General features: G+C 36.5%; 1 protein-coding gene across 3 annotated transcripts in view; it reads right to left on the reverse strand.

Annotated features, from left to right (window-relative positions):
• The window catches only part of Rpgrip1l (RPGRIP1 like), a 95,997-nt gene that overhangs the window by 9,632 nt on the left and 67,749 nt on the right, over nt 1-18,616 (reverse strand). For 2 of the 3 annotated variants that reach the window (XM_069992305.1, XM_069992306.1), the window contains exons 23-24: nt 8,846-9,032; nt 722-806 (exon numbers count right to left, since the gene is read on the reverse strand). In XM_069992305.1, the coding sequence (XP_069848406.1) occupies nt 722-806; nt 8,846-9,032 (272 nt within the window). The remainder of the gene's footprint in view (nt 1-721; nt 807-8,845; nt 9,033-18,616) is intronic. The other variant, XM_069992307.1, reaches the window with a different exon arrangement.

Here is an 18,616-nt window from a genome sequence, read left to right on the forward strand (position 1 = left end):
AAAAAAAAAAAAAATGAAATACCGAGAGGCTTATGAGTTGTTATAACCACCACCACTGAGAGTGGTGCACTGTGTTTCAGGTACTACACCTGTGCTTCATTACTTCACCTCATGCTCATAACCCTATATAGTATTATCATTGCTATTTCATAGATGAATATAATTTGCCCAAAGTCAGACAGCACCTACGTGAAGGAAGAATTTCTAACCAAGCATTTGGCTCTTTTTTCAAACCTTTTATTATGTCAGTACTGTGGCTTAAACTCTGGGCTTCATACTGTGCTCAGCTTTTTCTGCTGGTGCTCTTCCACTTGAATCAGATTTCCAGTTCTGGGTTTTTGCTGATTTATTGGAGATAAGAGTCTCAGGGACTTCTCTGTTGTGGCTTGCTCTGAACTTGGATCCTTAGATCTCAGCCTTCTGAGTTGGTAGGATTTTAACCTATTCTTTCCAGTTATACTGGTGTAATTCTGTGTATGGCACAGTCTTTAAGTTTCAAAGCACTACAAAATGCTTTCTGTTACTCCATATGGTAGGTAGGACCACTATAGTTGTAGGAGGAAAGATATCCAGAGAGGTCATGCACTCAAGGACATAGGTATATCAGAGAACACTAGAGTTCAATTCCTCATCTTATGTCCTACTTCCTTTTACTTAACTACATCACTCTGCAGACAATCTACATATAAACCACCAGATAATTTAAACTGCTTAAATGTACCTTTGATTAGGCATTTTTTGCTTTAGTAGTATAGCTTTTAAGATGTCTCTTTTTGCTTGGCTGGTTTCTTCATCCATGCTGATCACTATGCCAAAAAGAAGAAAAAAATCCACAAAATGAAGTCACTTAGGAATATGCAATAGGACAATTCTGTATTCTTATAAATACCTGCCACGACACTTGTATGCCTGGGAAAAGAAAACCGCTCCAGAAACCAGAATTAAACCTGAAGATCATGTGATCTAATGTCACGTTACTGGCAGGTTTCTGTGCACACTGTCAGAAAAGCTACAAGCAACATCTAAGAATGCCACATCACTGTCACTGCCTGTTAATGACACTGGCAGTCATGACAGAAGACAGTGGTCTTTATTGCTTTGTACTGAGGGATTTACTGCATTTTCTTTCACCCAAGAAGCGAGTGATGATAATGTATTGCAGAGTGCTTGTCCTTTCTGACAGCCTCGGTAATTTAATCCTTCTCTGCTGCCACAACAGGCAATAAAAGGCATCTAGTGAGCTAGGGAAGGAGATCCATGGTTGATGGAGGCTGTGCCTGAATGAAGGAATGGAGAGGTTTTTAGCTAAAGTGTGAAGTCTAAATCTTTGGTTGGTAAAGGTACATGCTGCCATGCAGGAATATGTATAGCAGACTGTGTAGCTGTAATGGGAAATTACATGCCTACCAAGAGTACTTTCAGGAAGATGGTGAACACTTGACACTGACAATAAGTGTACTTTGGGAAATGACATCTGTGAATATAAACACTAAATTTTCATCCTGATTTTTTGTTTTTCTTTTCAGCTTGTTAGTCTTTCAACCACACCTTAGCTTCTTGAAGACATTTCTTTCTCAAATACCAACCTGGATGTAAGGCTCCTTTGTGATACAATCTCAACTTAGACATTATCTGGGATCAAAAGTGTGTATAGGGTAAAAAAGATACTATGTCAATTCTAAAGCTAATTCTCTTTCAGATCTCCTGGGAACAAAACGATTTCATATTGAATATGTTCCTCTGGACAATTTTAGTTCCATTACAAATTATGGTGAACAATATATTAACTGAGGGCTAAACATATGCCTGGTACTGAGTTAGGCACATGGAGTGGGAGCCTTGAACATGTCTACATAGTAGTGAGTGAGTGCTTCCAAAGAACTGGGAATCCTGAAGACATAGCATCCAAAGTAACAACCCATTCTGGAGAGCCAGGGTCAGAGAGCACTGCCTGGCTCATTGCTTTTTACAGGAAACTCTTATTTGTATGTGTGACTCATTCACAGGTTGGCTGAGTGGTATAATGAGTCAATAATGATATAAGGGCCAGGGCATTTTGTTACACTTACAAATGCCAAAAAGTCATGTTAATAGATGATGGCCAATAGTAATTCATTTTTTTAGAGGCTGCCAATATACCAAGTTAAATGGGAATTCTGTTTTTCCAAATGAGATATTTTAAAATGATTTATTCAAGATTTATTTCATACCCTCTTTTCCTTCAGAGTTCTACAGCTTTTATGCCATACTGGTTTATACATTTGAAAACGAGGGCAAATGTAGTGATTAAAAACAACTGAGGCTGAATGAAGGATGGTTAGTTACCTATAACTTTTCAGACCTGTTTGCATCTTGAGATCAACTCTTAACTTTTATGTCACCACTTCTTAGAGTCTTAGATAAACAAATAATATTTTCTTTGAATTAAAATCAGGATTCCAAAATCCAGTATACAAATAAAAGCTTTCTCAATTAAACTCTTGAGCAGATATAGCATAGAATTTAACATTTTAGGCATTTTAAGGCAAATGCTTCAGTTGTATTAGGTACATTTACACTAAAAAAAAAACAAGTATTCATTTCCCAAACTGAAACTCTACCTGTTAAAATCTCTTTACTCCTCTCTCTTCCCAGTGTCTATCACTCTTTTATTTTTGGTCTCAATGAATTTGCCTACTCTAGGTATTTCATATGCCTATTCTAGGTACTTCATATAGGTTGAGTCAGACAGCATTTATCCTTTTTGTCTATCTTATTTCACTAAGCACCAGTATTTCCAAGGTTCATCTATGTTGAAGCATATATTTAATTTCTTTCTTTTTTCTTTTTTTGTCAGTCGTGGGGCTTGGACTCTGGGCCTGAGCTCAGTCCCTCAGCTCTTCAGCTCAAAGCTAGCACTCTACCACTTGAGTTACAGTGCCACTTCTGGTTTTTCTGGTGGTTTACTGGAGATAAGAGTTTCATGGACTTTCCTGCCCAAGCTGGCTTTGAACCATGATCCTCAGATCTCAGCCTTCTGAGTAGCTAGGATTACAGGTGTGAGCCACTGGCGTCCAGCTATTTAATTTCTTTCTAAGGCTGAGTCATGTTTTCGATATGTATTCCACATTTTATTCATCTTGTGATACTGGAGTTGTTTCGATCTTATTGTGAACAGTGCTGTCAAGTGTTTGTGTCTTTGCTTTCAATTCTTTTTTGGTAATTATCCAGAAGTGGAATTGCTGAACTATACAGAAATTCTACATGTGCCCTTTAAGCCAGGCATGGGAGGTCATACTTGAGCAGTGGAGAGCAGAAGGACTGGTGTTTGAGGCCAGTCCAGGAAAAAATGTAGTAAGCCTCCATCTCAACAAATAAACCAGGCATGGTGGCATGAGCCTGTGTTCCCAGCTACATGAGAGGCTATGGGTAGGTGGTCTAGGTTGGCCTTTTGCAAATATGTGAAACCTCTAAAAAATAAAAGCGAAAAAGGGCTGGAACCATGCCCTAAGTAGAAGAATGCCTAGCAAGCACAAGGCCCTGAGTTCAAACCTCAGTATCACCAACTCCCCCTCCCCAAACAAAAAACTTTTATCATTAAAATAGTAAAAGAATAAGACAGTAAAAAAAAGTAAAAACTAAAAGATAGGTTTTCCTTGTATTTTTGCTTCATCTGCTTGGCCAGCACAGTGCATTATCTGTTCTCCTAATAAAGATAAAAATAATGGTAGCTACGATTTACTGTGTGATTAAATATGAGTACAACAGTTGAATTTTTTTATGTAGTTACATGGGTTAAAAACCAGGCAGAGACGGGTGTTGTGTATATCTGTAATAGCAGGCTGAGGCAGGATTGTGAGTTTTAGGCCAGCTTCATCTATGTATATCAAGACACTGTTAAACAACAACAACAACAACAACACCCCAAAACAGGAAAAATGCAAATAACTAAATGGACCAGAGGAGGTTAACATTTGTAGAAAGCAGCAGACTTCGGTCTTAAACCCAATAATGTCTGCCTCTTTTATGCTATCACTCCTTCCATGCTAACATTTTTCCTTCCATTTGAAGCTGAACCTTTGCTGCTGCTTAAGTGGTGAGCATTTTGTCAGCACAAGGCTGGAGTGTGAGAGAGTTCTATAATAGGAACAGGGAACACCAACTTATTTTTCCTTCACTCTTTTTATAAAGGGATATTCACTCTAGGTGAATTAAATCTTTTGGCTTAAAAGTATACCTTCCTGAGAAAACTCTAGTTCTTTATTAATAAGCTTAGTTCCCTAAAACTGTGACAAGTTGGAATTACAGCTCTCTTGTTCTTGCACAAACACTGTTTAGGGTGGATATCTTTAATTTTAACCCAATGATTTTCAAGCTAATGCATTGTAATCCCTTGGTGGACTGTTAAATGCAGATCACTGAGCTGTATCCTTAGTTTCTGATTCAGTAGATCTTGGATAATCTGAGAATGTGCAATTTAACCTGTTCCCAGTGTTACTGGTCAGGGTACCACACATTGAGAATGCTTGTTTAGACCAACCTTTCTTTGCTCTATTTTGAATGGGGTCAGTAACTATTAACATGCTTGTGTTGAGCACTGTAGGAAATAAGGGAGAGTGCTTGTCTAAGCAAGTGAGAGGCCCTAAGTTCAAACTCCAGGGACTTGAAAAAATCTGATTAACAAATACAAATACTTGAGTTGGTCTTCAGTTGTCCACCATTAAAAATATATCCCTCTTAGTCAATGTAATAGTGTTCAGATAAAAAAGGATGATATTCTGCCACTTATGTAACATGGATGGAACTGGAAATCATTTTGTTAAGTGGAACAATCCAGGCTAGTATATGTGGAATGTAGACAAAGTTAATCTTAGAAGCAGAGAATAGAATAGTGGGGATAGGAAGGATGGGGAAAAGTTGATCAGTGGATACCAAATTATACTTGGAGATAAGTACTGGTGTTTTATCGTACTACATAGATAATAATAAAAGATGTAGTTCAAAAAAGCTAGAGGAAAGGATTTTCAGTGTTGAGACACAGGAAATGATAAATATTGGAGAAGACAGCCTTATCCCGATGTGAATATTGTGTGTGTGCCTCTCTCTATCCATATGACCCATCCATAAAGATGCATAATTATTATGTCAATTAAAATATAGTAAAAAGTCTTCACTTTGCAAGCTGGAGAAATCCTTATATTCTCTATCAATGTCATATGCCCATAAGAAATGCAGATGTTTTAATTATAGAAGGTCAATAACCTTGAATCTTAGATAAGTTTTGTATTAAAGTATTATCATCACCATAATCCTTATCTTTGCCAAATTTGTCTTTCCATTAGTAACAAAATCTGATGTTCTACATCCTTTTCATTTTCTGAATTAAACTTTAATTCTTCCAAAAGATAGACTGTTCAATCCTCAGAGACCAAGGGACAGATCTGTATAAGTCTCATAAAAATTTTGCACTATTTCATTAATCTTTTTTCTTCCCACTGTCAATTCCCTAGAAGGCTTTATTCAGCCCAGACAACATATTTTAGACCTACCATTAATCTTTCTTCCCCCAAACTATTTTCTTGCCTTCTCAGCATTCTCAGCAAAATTCTCAAGCCCAATAAAATACTAATGTCTTATTCTTGAGACCAGTGTATAAGAAGTATATTTAACTTTAGCTTTCTCAGTGATAGTAAGGTATATTTGTGTGCAGAGGTGGAACTCTTCATAAAGACTGAATTTGATTGTGAGTGATCCTGGGGATCACTTGTCTACACCATTCAGCTTATGTGCCTAATTGAGGCCTTGGCATTCAAATTCTTTTTGGATAGATTCAAATCACAAATGTACACTAAAGTCATGGTTAGGTTTAGCTAACCTGTCTACAGGTAGAGTGTTCAGACAAGAGAGACCATGTACTGATTGACTTCTAAATCTTCCATTTGATTTACGTCAATTTGGAAATAAAATTACTTTCACTTACAATTAATGAGATTTGGAAGATGTAAGGCTATATTACATTGACCTATACTAAGTAAAAACTGAATGTTACATCATCACAATAATTAGATGAAATAGTTGCTTATTAACTAAAGAGTTAAAAAGTGATCTCCCTGTGACAGTGATACAACTATAGTAACTTAAGAATAAGCATTTTAATTCTTAAAACTAGTGAAAAAATAAGACTTCCAGTATGGTTAGTGAATTTGTGAATTCCCTAGGACTTCAATTTTTAGATGTAATAAAGCAGCCTCACCTTGATTCTAAGCAAAGAGAATACTGTGTTCTCTTCCCTACAAATAGCCTTAATTTTTTTTCAACTCATCTTGAAAATTTCTCATAGACAAATCTTACTAGGAACAGAAGCTGGAGAAAAATGTAGCAAACACTTCCAATGATTTAATTTCTAATTCCAATGAATTAATTTTCTAACCCCAATGAATTCATTTTCTTGTGGTCAGATGGCAAGAAATTAATCAGAAACATAAACCCTTCTTAAAACATCAACTAGCTAGGCACCTTGCAGTAACAAAAAACTAAGTCAACCACCACCACCACCACCAACAACAAAAACCCAGACAGATCTTAGTAAAACATGAGCATGTACCATAGGTTTGATTCAGAGAAGGATCTGGGATTCAAGGAAGGATTTGCAAAGCTCTTGAAGCAAGTTTCTCATTGTATAGTTAATTTCTAAACAACTTTTGCTGCCATACTAGCCAACATTCTACTGCTGAATTTTACAAAGAATACAAGGAAAGAAAAGGAGTTTGTTTCCTCTTGGTAGTACCTTCATTGAAATTAATTGAACATTTATTTCATTACCAATAATTATGGTTTATTTTTGTGGTATTTTGGCAGTTAAGGGTCCATAGAAAGCTGGAGGAAATATTTTTGGAAAATTTTAATATGAAGGAGTGAAAAATGCTGGAGGGGATGTTGCCAAAAGGGAACTCTACTGCATTGTTGGTGGGAGTGTAAACTTGTTCAACCACTTTGGAAAGCAGTATGGAGTTTCCTCAAGAGACCCCACGTAGAGCTCCCCTGTGACCCAGCAATCCCGCTTTTGGGCATTTACTCAAATGATCACGAACAAGGGCATACTAAAGCTACCAGCACAACTATGTTTATCGCAGCATTATTCACCATAGCTAAGATATGGAACCAACCCAGATACCCCTCAGTAGATAAATGGATCAAGAAAATATGGTATACACACACACAATGGAATTCTATGCCTCTCTCAGAAAGAATGACATCACCCCATTTGTTAGGAAATGGAAAGACGTGGAAAAAATTATATTAAGTGAAGTAAGCCAGATCCAAAGAAACATAGGTCTTATGGTTTCCCTTATTTGCAGTAACTAGTATAAGTCTAGGATAATCAGAAAAGGTCAAAAGCTATATACATGTGACCATATAAGATGATGCTAAGCAAAATGAACCCTAAGATAGAGACAAGTGGTTTTATCTTTCTTGCTGTTGTTTTTAATGTACTTACAATGTACCATGTGATTTTTTTTTTGTTTCTTTTGTATGTTCTTCCCCCATGGTATATTCCCTGTTCTCACTGTATTTGATTCCAGTGCCCTGAATCTTGTATATACATTTTTCTAATTTGGGGAGGGGAAGGGAAATAACAAAAATGCTAAAATAAGGATACAGGCTGACCCATTGTAACAATGAGATGTTCAAGACACTATGTTGAAAACGAACCTTACAACTTGGGGAGGTGGGGAGGGAAGGGATGGTAGGAAAAAACAAAGGAGGAGGTAACAAGGCTTGATAGGAAATGTACTCATTACCTTATTTATGTAACTGTAATCACTAGGTACAGTATTTTTACAATAAAAATATATACAAAAAATTGAGTGAAAAGGAGAAATGAGATTCCTGTCCTGACCACCTGGCTTATTTCCCGTGTAATTTCTGAAACTAGAATTTGAGCTAGAAGACAACTAGATTAGAAAACAAGAAATTGTGAAATTTAAAATGCCTTGTATACATTCACAAGAATTGTGGATTCAAGGCCAACACTTCATTTATGATTACCATCTAAGTACTGAACATATTTCCAAAAATGTTGCAAAAAGTCATTACTGACATTGTTAATCTTGCTGTTGTAGAAAGGAGAGTTTTATACATGTTTTTTGAAATGAATTTCTAAGAGTCATGAAAAATATTAGTATTTAGTATGAGATGTTGTGTTCTGAGAATAACCAACACTCCATTTTCATGTTTGCTTTCATGAAGGGAACTTAGCATTTCATATAGAGAACATTTTTACATTATACCTATGGTGGCTTGGTATGAGCTTTTTTCTCTTTTGAACTGTACACTGATGAACAGGTAATGTTCGTAAAAACAAATGGCTGATTTAAGAACTTAAACTGGCCAATAGGTTTTTTTTTTTTCCCCTAAGAGAGGAATCTGCTTTCTATGAGAACTTATAAAGTACTAAGTTAAAATCCTGAACATGTTGATGCTGGGAGAGATGTACGTATACGTGTTGTAAAAATCATCTGTATGATGACACTGAACAGAACAGTAGACAAAAACTAAGCCACAATGATTTGAATGATATGATTGAAAAAAACTAGCACTTTTTACCTATTCAAAAATGTCATATTTTTCAATTAAATGCAGCTACATTTTTCTGTTTGTATTCTTTGCATGAACTAGACATACTTCCTTTCCTGTTTTTTTTTTCTCAACCATAGTATTACTTCAACTTTATGTAATCCACTCAAAACTTTCATGAGTTTATGTGACTATTAGAGAATTAGATTTTCTGCTCCTCCAGTTTCTACCATAGACAAAAAAGGACAAACCTAAAAGTCTGGATTACAAAGGAATCATATATACATACCATTGCAATAGTTATAGTAGACCCACTGCCCACTCTTGGGTTTTGGAAGTGATACAGGTGTCTCTTCAGCGGGAAGGCTGTAGAATCGGCATTCAATGAAGAGCCGCTGGATGGTGTCATCCATGGTTATTCGAGAATCATTAAGGCTTAGAGCTATGATCTCAATCCGAATGTTCTTTGATGTCTGCTTAAAAAGCAAAAGCAGAAATCAACAAAGAAAACAAATCCTTTACTCTTTCCCATTTATCCATTTTAAAATACGACAGCCGATGGATTTCTTTTCTGGAATGCAGTGTATACTACTGTATGTTACACATGATAGATTATTCACGACAGAGAGAGAGAGAATGAGATTCTAGTGCCCCAGGGTTTGAAGTTAACAGTGTCACGGCAGTAGTCTCCTGATTTACATTTGAGGCTATAAATACCCCACTAGTAGTCTATCAGGAGGGAAGATTATGAGATCTTCATCTCCAGTTGCTTTCAGAATGACAAATATCAGTTGGCCTTGTTTCAAACTATGTAATGAAGTACATGTTTATCACTGGTTTTATTTAATCTACATACCTGAGATTTTCTATTATTCAGAGATCACTGTTGAACGCTTTATCACTATTATGCTAATGTACGTAGCTATATGAATCTATATTAACTAGAGCAGAAACTACATTGCATATCTAATATTCTGTCATAACATATACTTCAATAAGGAAAACATTTTCAAACAAAGGAAATATATAAAATAAACTATGAGAATACACACTTATGGAAGTAACAACCAAAATAATTAACTTTGATTCTTGCTTAATAGGTTTTGGTATCACAGACATGAACATGAGAAGCATAAATGTTTGCTTGAATAATGACTTCCAATAATTAGACACTGATTTAAAAATGAGATCATACCAAGATAACTTCTCAGTTAAATTTGATTTTAAAAAGTTTTACATTTTTCTTTTTTCTTTTAATTTTATTATCAAGGTGATATACAGAGGGGTTACTCATGTGTTCTTTACTGTCAGAATTCTTACTTACTAGAGACAGACATACCACTATAAATTATATACATTCAAGTGATATTTTGAAAAACCCAGAAGTAACTCTTGTTTATAGGAATTGACTGTTGAATGTATATCCATGTGCAAATTAACCACAGTGATTATGTAGATATTTTAGAAAAGCATAAGTATATTGTAAAAATATCCACATAAAGAACAATTTCCATTGCTGTCAAACCCCCTCAATATTTGATGAAGTAATTTTACCCCCTTCTTTCAAAAGACATTTTCTTTTATTATGTATTCTAAGATACTTTAACTAAAAACTCAAATCTGAATATTTCAATAAGGTTATTTTATTATTCAGTAGATTCATGGAAATTTTACTAGGATGACAGAGAAAATTCCACACCGATCTGTCTCCACTAATACAGGTACAGGGCTGCAGCTGGCAATATTCCTAGGATTAGCATAGTATGATGAAATATTTAAAGGAAAATTTTTTCTAAAACCTAATAAATCAAATGACTGCCAAATGTCATTAAAGTGATGGTCTTTGACTTGAATATGCTTTTCATATTCAAATTTGAAAAGAAAGAGATGAAAGCCTGGAAAGGTTACTCGGTTTCAACTAATAACCTCAAGCCCTCTCCGTTCACGTGCATAAAAAATGAAGTTGGCTCTATTGTCTAATCTCACTTCAGAAAAGGCCTTCTTTGCTTGCTGAAGACTATGGTAAAGAAAATATTTTAAAGAATATTTTTCCTTAAAATAGACTGTGGTTGTGAAAATATTGCACCTACATGTGTTTTCTAATTCTGGTCCAAGTATAGCACAGTGCATAATTAAATCTTTTATATAACTTGATATTTGACAAATTTAGAATTATTATAATGATGACATCTTATAAAACATTCATGCTTCTGCACAAAAGAATTAAAGGAAAATAGCCATGAAAAGAAGGTACATACTTCTTTCTACCTTGAAAAGCCAGGAATTTGAAATTGTTTATTACAGAAGCTAATGAAAAACAAAGTGAATTTTAAAACAGCAGAGGAATCAAATTTAAGTGCTTATTTTTATTAATCTATTAACTATATAAGATGGTTCCACATGGAACCTAGTTTGAGCCAACAAATAAGATGTTATATAACACTTTAAAGCATACGATTTTAGTGCTTACTTGAATCATACCAAAAAATAGAGCAAAACTAAAAGCACCAAAATTGTCATAGAAGAAGTAAGCACACTCTTATCCATTTTTTTTCTAGTCCAATTTTTATTAGGTATTTCTTCCCACCTTCATTGAGTCTTATGACCTTTTAAGTTCTCTGATCAGTATTACATTTCTTCATTTGATTTTATATGAACCAATTTAAAATAAATCTCTAAAGTTTTCAGCAGTATATAGGGAAGGAAGCAAATTCTGAATAAAGACTTTTCCATGTGTTTCAACAATTGCTTTTAAACCTCCATAACTCAAAACTGGATCATGTGTTAAGGTTTGGAGATGAAGAGGCACATCAACTATCTGAGAACTCAACTCAGCACATCAGAAATAAACCTATTGTCTCTCTTCTCTGCTGATCTTCTTCCCCAGCTCCACTTAACCCCTGACATTTTCTGCCTCAGCTGATGATACTGTCTTTAGGTCACTGTCACCTACAACCAGAACTTCTAGGGCAGCCGGGTGTTGGTGGCTCATGCCTGTAATCCTAGTACTCAGGAAGCTGAGATCTGAGGATAGTGGTTCAAAGCCAGCCCAGGTAGGAAACTCCGTGAGACTCTTATCTTCGGTAAACCAGTCAGAAAACCACAAGTGCTGCTGTGGCTCAAGTGGTAGAGCACTTGTCTTGAGCTGAAGAGCTGAGGGATAGTGCCCAGGCCCAGAGTTCAAGCCCCACAACCAACCAAAAAAAAAAAAAATTAGGGTCATTCTTTCCTTTTCCTTTCTTTCCTTTCCTTTCTTTCCTTTCCTTTCTTTCTTCCTTCCTTCCTTCCTTCCTTCCTTCCTTCCTTCCTTCCTTCCTTTTTCTTTCTTTCTTTCTTTCTTTCTTTCTTTCTTTTCTTCCCCCCCCCTCTCTTTTTCTTTTTTATATCCCCTGTATTGTATTATATAGGCAGATTCAAAAGACAATGACTGAACCAAAGCCTTTCCAGATTGATACCTTCTAATCTTTGTTCAGGACTACTAGAGTAATATGACAGGTGATAACCTCTGAAAAGTATTTGCATCTTTCAGATGAAACAGGTTTTCAGCTTTTCCTGACCTACTTCCTTTGTGTGTGTGTACTTTTGTTACTAGGGAAGGTGATGCTTCTCAGCACTATGTCGTGTTCACTGACTTCCCCACTGACTTTCCTAGTTAGCAAGATGTCAGCATCAGTATGTATAAATATGCTTTATCAATTTTGACTGTGGTGAACAGAAAAGAAGAGCTTCATGCAACTTATTTTCAGTTGTCAGTAGAGATGGACATTACACACTATATGACTGAGTGATCCAGAAGTGTGATGACAGCTTAGATTACTGACAGAGGAGAATAAATTACAGCTCTCAGGATTTGGGCCCAACTCCACTATGAGTTCTTGACTGATGTGAACTCACATTTTAGGCCACAGCTTCCTATAGTGTTTACTTAGACTTCTTATGGGCATGCTTACATTTTTCATGTTTTATTTCAGGGGATCATGCTAAATTCTTCCTCTGTTTCAGCTATCACAGCAGCCACTCTGAATTTGGTTTGTTTAGTTTCTAAAAACTAATTCAACCTGACAATCCATAAACAGTATCCTGTAACTGAGGATGGACTATAATAGAGCTATTAACATTTAAATTTAATAATAGTGAGGGTACAGGTTGAGATGAATTTTGTCCTAAATTTTTAAGACGAATAGGCATTTAATTTTTGAGCTGTAAAACCTTTTAAATATGAGCTGGACTTTAGTGGCTCATGCCTGTAATCTTAGCAACTCAGGAGGCTGAGATCATGGTTCAAAGCCAGCCTGGTCAGGAAAGTCTGTGCGACTCTTATCTCCAATTAACCACCAGAAAACCAAAAGTGGCACTGTGGCTCAAGTGGTAGAGTGCTTGCCTTGAACTGAAGAGCTCAGGGGCAGTGCCCAGGTCCAGAGTTCAAACCCCACAACAGACAAAAAAGTTTAAATATGAGAAAAGTACAGAAAATAATTTGGCTACTCAAGTGCTCACCATCTTACACAGATGTTACCATTTTGCTTTATCTGATTCAAACCTTTTGCTATTGTTGAAGGAATAAAGTATTTCAGATACAGATAAAGTCTTCAAATGACTAATCATTTCCCCTAACTTCCCATTTCCTAGAGGTAACCACTATCACAATACTGGATATATCATTTCCAAACATGCATCTCTTGTAGTTTTTGCTACATATGCATATGTAACCCGAGTATTTTATTCTGTTCACACACACACACACACACACACACACACACACACACACACACACACACACACACACACACACACACACACACACACACACACATCACATAATTTTTTTTTTTTTTTTTTTTGTCGGTCGTGGGGCTTGAACTCTGGGCCTGAGTGCTGTCCCTCAGCTCTTCAGCTCAAGGCGAGCGCTCTACCACTTAAGCTACAGCGCCACTTCCTTTTCTTATATTTTTTTCTCAGTAACATCATACTTTGTTGTTCTGCAATTTATTTTTTTCACTCAATACTAGGGGTTTGTTTTTATTTTGGTGGTAGTAAGGTTTGAACTTAGGGCCTCATGCTTGCTAGGTAGGCCCTTTAGTCCCATCCTTGTTCCAATGATGGTTTTGAAATTCATAACTAAAATCGAATTCATATTAACTGTTATACAGAATTGCATTTATATTACACACATTATATATAGTACACTTATTAATTTACCTGCAAATGAACATTTAAACTGTCTTAAATTTTACTATTACAAATAGTATTAAATATCCTTTTATGCTTTCTTTGTACACTCAGGATTCTCCTAGGAATAGAAATGATGAGTAATGGGAATGAAGAACTCCTTTTTTCAAAAGATGATCAAATTAGTCTTCAAGTAACTTACAAATTTACAGGGGGGTTGGTTTTAGCATCATGAATATGTGTGTGTGTGTATACAGATGCTATAGTATGTAAAACCTATTATTTTGAAACAAAACAATAAAGACAATATGGAAATAGAAAGTGATCTGCATCTACACTCCTGAGTTCAAATTTCAAATGAAAGCCGGGCGCTGGTGGCTCACGCCTGTAATCCTAGCTACTCAGGAGGCTGAGATCTGAGGATCGCAGTTGAAAGCCAGCCCGGGCAGGAGAGACCGTGAGACTCTGATCTCCAATAAACCACCAGAAAACCGAAAGTGGCGCTGTAGCTCAAGTGGTAGAGCGCTCGCCTTGAGCTGAAGAGCTGAGGGACAGCGCCCAGGCCCAGAGTTCAAGCCCCACGGCCGACAAAAACAAAACAAAACAAAACAAATTTCAAATGAAATGAGCTCTAAGACAAGTTCAAAAGAGTTGATTCAAATAGTCAACCTCACTACTGATACTGGCAGAACCATATATAACAGAGCAGAAGAAATGCATATTGATTAATGCTGACTCTTACAACTTACCTTTTGTGTGTGTGTGTGTGTGTGTGTGTGTGTGTGTGTGTGTGTGTGTGTGTGTGTGTGTGTGTGTGTGTGTGTGTGTGTGAGTTGTGGGGCTTGAACTTGGGGCCTGAGCATTATCCCTGAGCTCTTTTGCAATGGATAGTGCTTTTCCACTTGAGCCACACCTGCACTTCCTGTTTTCTGGTGGTTAATTGGAGATAAGAGTCTCACAGACTTTCCTGACTAGACTGGCTTTGAACCATAATCCTCAGACTTCAGCCTCCTGAGTAGCTAGGATTATAAGAGTAAGCCACTAGTTCGCTTTCAAGGTGACAGTGTTCTAAAAAGGAATTTACCTTTTCTAACATTCCTGTTAAAATGGAGTACCCAGTACAAGTTGTATACATGTTTACAACAGTGATGGGGATCAAAGTAGCACATGGACTTGGGTGTTTTTATTCTGAGAACACTGTCATGGTCTTCCTTACATACCTTGTAAACTACTGTGTCTATAATGGTCAGGAAATTACAGAAAGTTGTTACTGCGTGTTCTAAAGCAGTCAATCACTTAGACTATTTCTCCTGTCTTAATGCACCTGAGGGGCATGACACAATGTCATCGTTAATTGTGGTTCCTATGCAGGAATGTGAAGGAAGGAATTTTAAAAAAGCACACTCAATTTCAGTGATTTTGATTGCTGTTCCAATTTCACTGTCAGTGAGAACAGATGTTGTGGTGCAGTAGTTCTCAACTAGAGCTCTGTGTCTATTAGAATCACCAGGGAAGTTATAAACAAAAACCTGATGTAAATAATTTGGTGGAACCTTGACCCTTACATCTGAAAATGTACCCTGGATGACTTTAATGTGCAGCTAAGGATGAGATATTCTGCTTTTCCTAAGAGCTGTGGTTCCCACAGTTTTTCATACTCCAAAATTATCTGATAAAATAAGATTTATTCAGGTACATGCCTCCACTCCCAACAATGGAGGCAGGAGGATCCAAAGTTTAAGGCCAGCTGGGACTCCATAGCAAGATCCTGTCTCACAAAATACTCCAATACAAAGGGCAAAAGCCAGAGGCCCATTAAGGGCTTCTGACTCATCAGGTCTGGGGATAGTCCAGAATTGACATTGTTCAAATTTGAGGTGACACTGATGTTGCTAGTTTGGGATGACACTTTGGGAAATACTGCTGTACACTAAAATAGTCATCCTGTAGCTCCTGACCCTTCTAAGCCAGCTGTAGAAAACTTCCATAGTATTTATATTGAAGCATTTTAAATTATTACATATATATTCTAACAGAATTAGCTAACAAATTATTTCTTCTTTAGAGGATATGCTCACCATTGGAAATAGTCTGATTAAACAGATTTTATTTTATCTGCTAAAAAGAGGTATCATTAGACATCAAATCTAGTAGAGTTTACATGAATAAAGCAAAGCAAAACTAATCTATGAAATGGAAAGCCTCCAGAAACAAAACATGCTCTGAGGACTCTAGCCACCAAGGTTATTAGACAGTATTTATAGAAAATGGGAGGTGAGATATAGAAAACAACCCAATTGGCTAATGCCAAGTCATTTGGTTATGGCTTGACTACTTATTTCCAGCTGAACTAGTTTATTGGCTGCCAGGCCTTCTGCAACCAACCAAATAAAGCTTAGTTACTATGATTAAATTGTACATTGGTTTCGTTTAGCCCAGTCCAAATCTGAGGCCCCCTACAAAATGTTACTTTACAAAATTTTACACATTCATCCCAGACATCCAGTTACTTTGGCACTACAAATGACAGAGTCTCTGTTGCAAGTGTTCAACTTACAATGTTTGTGGATGGGTATGGATAAGTTCTCGTACAACTTTAACTACAAAAAGAGGGCTACATTTGGCATATAAGCCATTGTCTGCTGACTCCTACCCTAGAGATGCCGCTGCAAATACTACTGCATATCTTTTCAGGCAGTTTCTGTGCTTATAAATGTTTCATCTGTATGGGCAAATAAAATGTCATATATGTACACACACACATATAAATACACACATATATATGCACACTTTAAAAATGAATGACCAATAAGGCATTGGTCCATTATTTTGGCAGTACATGATAAGAGGAGGATAAAAAAGAACGTTCACATGTTGCGATGAATAAAAATGTTCACTTTGGGCTGGCAGTGTGGCTTAGTGGTGGAGTGCTTGCTTAGTATGCATGAAACCCTGGGTTCAATTCCTTAGTACCACAGAAACAGAAAAAGCCAGAAGTGGAGCTGTGCCTCAAATGATAGAGTATTAGCCTTGAACATAAGAAGCTCAGGGACAGTGCCCTATGCTTGAATTCAAGCCCCAGGACTGGCAAAAAAAAAAAAAAAAAGTTCTGGGTTGTAGGTGTTGCTCAGTGTTAGAGTACTTGCTTACTAAGTGCAAGGCCATGAGTTCAAACTCTAGTACTGGGTGGCTGGGAAGGTGGCTCAGTGGTAGAGTGCTTGCCTTGCATGCATGAGGCCCTGGGTTCAAGTCCTCAGCACCACATAAGCAGAGAAAAAAAAAAAGCTGGAAGTGGTGCTGTGACTCAAGTGGTAGAGAGTGCTAGCCTTGAGCTGAAGAGCTGAGGGACAGTGCCCAGGCCCAGAGTTCAGGCCCCATGACCGACAAAAACAAAAACAAAAACAAACAAACAAACAAAAACCCCCCAAACCAAAAAACCCTCTAGTACTGCTGAAAATAAAAAAGTTCATTTGGACCAGAAGTATCTGTATTAGTAAAATCTGGTAGAAACCCAATGGGCTATCAAAAGAGGCACATTTAATTTATTTAATGTGTCAACAGCCACATAATGGAATATTATTCACGCTTCTATGTATACGTCTATGGAAAGATGCTCATAGTATATTAGACATACTAAGTTGTTAAAAACATAAAAATAATGTTAAAAGCAATTGCTATCTGGAGAGTATTTTCTGTTTAGGAAAATATATTTAAAGACCTATCTTAAGCTTCAATGTGTAAAACATTGAGAAGGGCTTATTACCAGCTGGCAGAATTTCATGTTTGATTCTGAAATGATTTAATGCTTTTTCATATATGAATTTTAGAAGTAGCACATTGCTTTTGCATTTTGACTTTCAAAGTTTGAAAAATATATTTGCCAGATATCATTAATGCAATCACCTGGGAATGCCAGCTTATTGCTTAGAGAAGCTGGTTTCCAGGTAGAATCACAATTTAGTCCAACTGGGGATGGAAGCTTTTACAAAACTGCTGTTAGTAGGAACAGAGAAAGAAGAATGCACATATACACTGCACAGAAGAGCCGATTTTTGTTCAACCTGTGAGTTCCCATTTTCACTTGTGGGCACATTTAAAGACATCAGTGAGCTGATGCAATACATTTTGTTGTGAAAAATAAATGCATTTTTTAAATGATAAAATTGGAAATAATGCAAAAAGGATAATTTTTTTCATGCCATGGCAAATGTAAGCTCTCAGCTTTGACATCTTTTTTGAGGACCTGAAACAAGGCTTTTAATCAATGTATTATACATCAAATTGATACTGTTAAACTTCTGATTATTCAAATTAATAAAATATTCATAGAGAAATGTCCAAAGTTTTATGTTTCTCAGACTTCCACTCACCCCACCCCCATTAATTATCATGCCTAGAAGCTTTCTAGCAAAAGCAGCAGTCATCAGGCTGACGGGATCTGACAGGCCAGCAAGGCCCAATTACACTTGCACTCTGTGGTACTTTGATGTCCGGGAAACGAAGAGAGATAGGGGCAAATTGGGTAGCACATTATGTTAATGACTTGATTGAATCCAGCCACTAAACTTTATGTAGTCTGTTAAAAAAGATGCTAACACTAATTATACCACTTTGGAAAGGAAAGGAGGGGACAAGCATTTCATACTGACAAAGTGAAGCTCATAAATGTTGTAAATGAAATGAAACAAAATGAAGTAATCTATGATTAATTATAGATCACAGACATGAAGAAAGGAGAAAGAACCAAGTAATATGTGGAAGTCCCGGGAAATCTGCTAGATTCTTTAGTAAGGATCAACATTTCCAAGAAATGTCTATGAGCTGTCAGATTATTTTTTAGTGTATATATTTTACTGTCAAGATACTGTATGGAGGGGTTACAGTTACATGA

The sequence above is a fragment of the Dipodomys merriami genome, unplaced genomic scaffold (genome assembly GCF_024711535.1).
Source record: "Dipodomys merriami isolate MVZ:Mamm:240054 unplaced genomic scaffold, mDipMer1.0.p SCAF_41, whole genome shotgun sequence".
Taxonomy (NCBI): Eukaryota; Metazoa; Chordata; class Mammalia; order Rodentia; family Heteromyidae; genus Dipodomys; species Dipodomys merriami.